This window comes from Diadema antillarum, unplaced genomic scaffold, assembly GCF_040938485.1.
Source record: "Diadema antillarum isolate AM-2024a unplaced genomic scaffold, OU_Dant_1.0 scf00000036, whole genome shotgun sequence".
In the NCBI taxonomy this organism is placed as follows: domain Eukaryota; kingdom Metazoa; phylum Echinodermata; class Echinoidea; order Diadematoida; family Diadematidae; genus Diadema; species Diadema antillarum.
In genome coordinates, this window is record NW_027270925.1 from 2,738,267 (window position 1) to 2,743,273 (window position 5,007).

Genomic DNA, 5,007 nt, shown 5'->3' on the forward strand with positions numbered 1-5,007 from the left:
CGACTCTCCTGCCACCCCACTACCTGCCTGGCTTTCTGCATATGATGCATATTTCAAGACACCTCCCTGAGCTCTGAAGTAAAATTTCTTTCATTTCCTCGTTCTCCCCTTCGACTTCCTTTCGTCTCTGCTGTGCAGTAACACATCACACACAATAACATCTTTACAGAAACCATGAGTACACTTTGTGAGCTCTTTCTGCTCCAGACAGACAGACAGACAGACAGACAGACCCAAAATACCTCTTTTTCGAGTATGCACCTTTCCCTTCTATTGTTACCTCAAAGCTCTCCTTATTATAAAAGAGTGTCCTTAGTTTCTTTTTGAAAATAATAACAGAAATGGGCTAAAATGGCATCCCCCCCCCCCCATCAGAAATTTTCTCAAAAACATCCATCATAAAAACAAACTATGGCAGGATCCAACTGCCCAAATATCCAGTTATTCAATACTCATGACTGCCTGAAAATATGTCCCACCTACAAAACTTAAAGAGTTGTTATAATAATCAATTTGTCACAGGGAACCTGTAGCTTTAAAATTCTGCAATGCTCTGAAATGTTAATTCGTGGTGCTCCTCAATATTTTGGTTTACCCAAATGTATGTTCACACATTCCTGCCAATGACATGGCTCACTGGTGACAACAGAGGACTCGACTTCCATGATCCCTTTTTTGGTAGATGCTCATACTATGTCAACAAGTTCTACACCCATGACTTCAAATCTGTTTGAGGTACAGAAACGTCATATTTCACTTCCAGGATATCTGCTTTCCATAGTTCTGTAGGTACAGTAACAACAGTAAATTCCCTGTACCTTTCCTAAAATCTTTGATTCACTTGATAGCAAAGTTTCTTGCTTTATGTCTGTGCAAGCTGCTAACCCTTGATCTGTCTCTCTGCAAGATTAAACTCCAAGTATTTTCTTGTTGCTGTTGAGTGTAAGACCACGATCAAAACACAGAGACACTACTGTGGCACCAACTTCTCTGGTGTCACATCCCTGATAAACGCCATATTTCCTCTTTTCGTTGATCTTCAATTTAACATTCCTGGACGGACATGCATCCCTATTGAGGGGCATGAGTAGCCAAGATGAAATCTCCTTGTAGCTTCAGAGTATTGCTAGGAATCTTTTAGAGCTGTGGTCTGGACCCCCTCTAAAATTAGATAAAGAAATTTACAGAAAAGCAAAATACCTGGAAGTTTGCAACTTGCACCAAACTACAGACTGGAAAGATGCTTCGGAATAGAGCCTTTGGCCCGATCCTGAAGCTGTGTCTTCACACCCCATATTCTCATTTACGCTTCTAAATCGCAGTTAGCCCCCACAATTGCATGCACAGTTCACATGATGTGCCGGTTTCAACGGTATCCTGTAATTGAGCCAAACATTGGTAGTGACTCTAGACAGTACTGGAAAGACCCTTGATCAAAAATTACGCTCATTCTCATGAGTGGTAATGATACCACTGACAGGGAAATAAATGGAAACATCATATATGTACTCTGTTGTCACTCTACTATAGCTCTCTTATCGATAAAAACATCTTGAATATATCTTCTCCCTGTCTTTTCCTCTGAACACTCACACACAAGTTCCACAATTCTGGAGATTTTCCCCCGATCACTTAAATGCGATCTCCTTCCGCACTAACGAGTTCTACGTGAACATGGATCACTGTCTACGGTTTGGTGCCCAGTGTGCATGATACAATGATTTTCACCAAGCTGTGTGTCACACTCATTAACAGAAGCCTACATTCACAGCTAGCTCATTGTGTGACAGCTAGCATGAGCATCAAGTTTGTGAAGATTTCACCCCAATACCTACGCTGTACAAAAATGAGAGAGCACGAGAGAGAGAGAGAGAAAGAGTGAGAGAAAAAGAGAGAGAGAGAGAGAGGAAAGTTATCACACTCATACTTTGTGCATTACACTTTACCAAACACAATATACTGCACCACAAGCTAGTTATACAAATGAACATATTGGCTGACAGGGCAGCACTCATTAGTCTAACAGACTTTACAACATAATCCACCCAGCACTTAGGCACTTCTGTATTTTCTTCTTACCAAACCCCATACCTTCCTCATCCCCCTCCTCTCTTTTGTTTCATTTTAGAATAGCCTTGAATTAAATCAAGGACAGGGACATAATACTGAGATGTGTATGAGAAGAAAGCAAAACAAATTAATACAAAATCAAATAGAAACGCTCAGGGAATGTTAACTGCCTTGAAATCTGAAACAAGACACTACAGCTTTTGCACATTTCTGCTGTACTACTAGGTGAGTGGTTACAATCTCAAAACGATATTTTGAAGGAGGGGTAAAAAGTAACTATAACACTGACCCTTTGCACCTGATATTGATGATCACTTAGCTAATTTGGAGTAGAAATCACTGCCATTTCATTTCATTTCATTTCATTTCATTCACTTAGAAAGAAAACAAAAACCCCAAAAGCATACCAGATGCTGAAAGGCAAAGAGCAATTTCTGTTTATCTCTTCTAAAATTTCTCCAGGAACAATCTCATCAAGAGAATGAACTTTATTTCTGAGGTAGAACCATGCATCATGAGCAGTTTCCACTTCATTTATAGTATTATTTTTTTTTGGACTAAAATTGCACTTTTCCTAGTGGCTTATGTCAATCTATTTTTTTTTCTTTTGTTTCCCGGTGTGACTGTGTTCTAATGGATGTCAAACACAACATTATTTCACAGAGTGCCAGCTAAAGATTTTGTTCTTGAAGGGCCTTATCCTCACTGAAGTGATAAAATGTGATCCCAATCTCGCACTTGCCAATCACACTGATGGCCGCTGCTCATCTTTGCCAAAGTGGCTCACGCGATGTCCGGAGTCTGTTCTAGATTTGCTCATCGCCACCAACTCTTGGTCGTCGATCAAAGATTTTTTTTTTTTGTTCTGGCTCAGTTTGACATATCCTCCTCTGAGGACATCATGTCTTCATCTTCCTCATCAATACCGTCGTCGTCGTCCTCCATCCCTTCCTCCTCCTCCTCTTCCTCGTCCTCATCCTCCTCCTCCTCACTGCTGGTCCCACTCTGGCTCTCCTGCCTCATGTAGTGGTTGAATAAAAGTTATTGGGAAGCTGACAAACTGGTCTCAAAGGGCAAGGGGGGGGGGGGTGGGTGGGAGAAGGGTGCATCACTGAACCACAATTGAAATGGTGATGCACTACATCAACATGCGAGAGAGCAATGAAGGTAGATCAGTCACAGCACTGTAGCATGATATAAACATGTACCTTCCGGTGCCTAGGTTTCTCTTCTCACAGTGTCGCTGATATTGCGAGGTTTTTAAAATAAGTTTTCACAAAGATAGACGTCGTCCACTCAGTGTGCAGTGTAGTGCTCTTATGTGAACACTTACATGTGACATCCTATGGCTTCAATGCTTTTGCTCTTAAACAGGAGCAACGTAAACAGTCTCTTCATAACTGTGTAGGCCATACATTTTGCAAGGTTTGGATAATAAATGAATTTTGCAAGTCAAGTGCTAATCATGAATTCAGCAACATGCGAAATTGTTAACTGTGATCTTGACATGAATACGACATGCAAGTGTACATTTCTCCGTTCATTACTGCGACTCCACGATCGCGTAGTTAAATACTCGCGAAATTATTGGGAAGTCCAGATTAATAACAAATTAGACTCACTGAAAATATGGAGTATACTATACAGTAATAGAATGAGAACTCACTTATGACATATCTTGCATGGGAAACGAGGCGAGGAATCGTCTTCACTGGAGAGGTCATCATCGTCCTGGTCGTTCTCGGACATCTCTCTTGATGAGCCTTCTTCGCTGTCCTCCTCGTCCTCCTCATCATCGTCGTCATTCATCTCGTCGGAGGAGTCTTGCGGCATCCGCTTGGCATTCTGCCCCATGCCCCCACCTCCCCTGTACGAGGAGGACGTCGTAGACGAAGACGACGTCGTGGTTGATCTCGACTGGTTGCTGGCAGCACTGGAGGTGGTGGTACTGGTGGTGTTGGCTGGCTTGTAGCTTCCCCCATGCACCCGTATGTGACCATTCAATGCTTGCCTCGACTTGAAGGACTGCAATATATAACAAGATGACTTGAATCGTCGACTTTGCATTAAATCAATTACACATTCTTACAAAAGTCCCTGCTAATGCTACATTTACGTCATGTTCCCAACGGTCGAGGCAGCCCCATTTGCCCGAAATGTTATGTGCCGTTGGTAGGTAGGATATTTTCCTCTTCTCTCTCCGCATTCTAGTTTTTTAAAAGGACTACATCTTCGTCAGTCAAAAAGCTTGGCAGTTAAATGCTACTCCTTGTATTCCTTTTTTTTATTAAAAAAGAAGAAGAATGTGGCATAAAATCATGATGGCAAGCAATGGCCCATATTCACAAAAGTGGTTTCAATTTAGTCCATGGTTTAAGCAAATTTCTTCTGCGTAAATGCACATGACAGATTGCATATAGGCAAACAGACAGCCACTAACAACGGCACGTTTATACATGCATTGTGAAAGATACACCATTTTATGCATATTAGAGTCCATGGACTAAAATTTAAACCAAGATATTGATTAAAACCAACTTTCTGAAAATGGGTCAATGAATGTGTAGGTGTAGAGAGAGAGAGAGAGAGAGAGAGAGACAGTGTACTCACCGCTTCACAGTGTGGGTAGTTGCAGACAAACTGGCCCTGCTGCGGTGCCGGCTTGTCCTCCTGATTATTAGAGGAAGGTTTCACACTGTTATTGTTCCTAGAGTTAGGAGGCCCGCCCCTATAGTACTTATCGTGCCGGTACTCTTTGAGCGGCACATAATCTAGGAAAGTCTCGCCTGGGAATAGGTCCTGTGCACAGAGAGATAGGTTAAAAAACAAAGAAAGTGGAGGGGGAGGGGGGAGGAAACATGTGGAAAGAAGGAGGAAGAATATAGATGGAGGAAAAAAAACAGCGAAAGGAAGAGAAAGAGAGAGACCCAACAGAAT

General features: G+C 42.0%; 1 protein-coding gene across 1 annotated transcript; it reads right to left on the reverse strand.

The window, feature by feature from the left end:
- Positions 1 to 3,732: 3,732 nt before the first annotated feature.
- On the reverse strand, positions 3,733 to 5,007 carry LOC139708270 (uncharacterized; the record flags this gene model as incomplete). Its single annotated transcript, XM_071620244.1, has 2 exons — positions 3,733 to 4,095; positions 4,681 to 5,007. Coding segments are annotated over 2 exons (690 nt in total), but the record flags the coding sequence as incomplete, so codon positions are not given.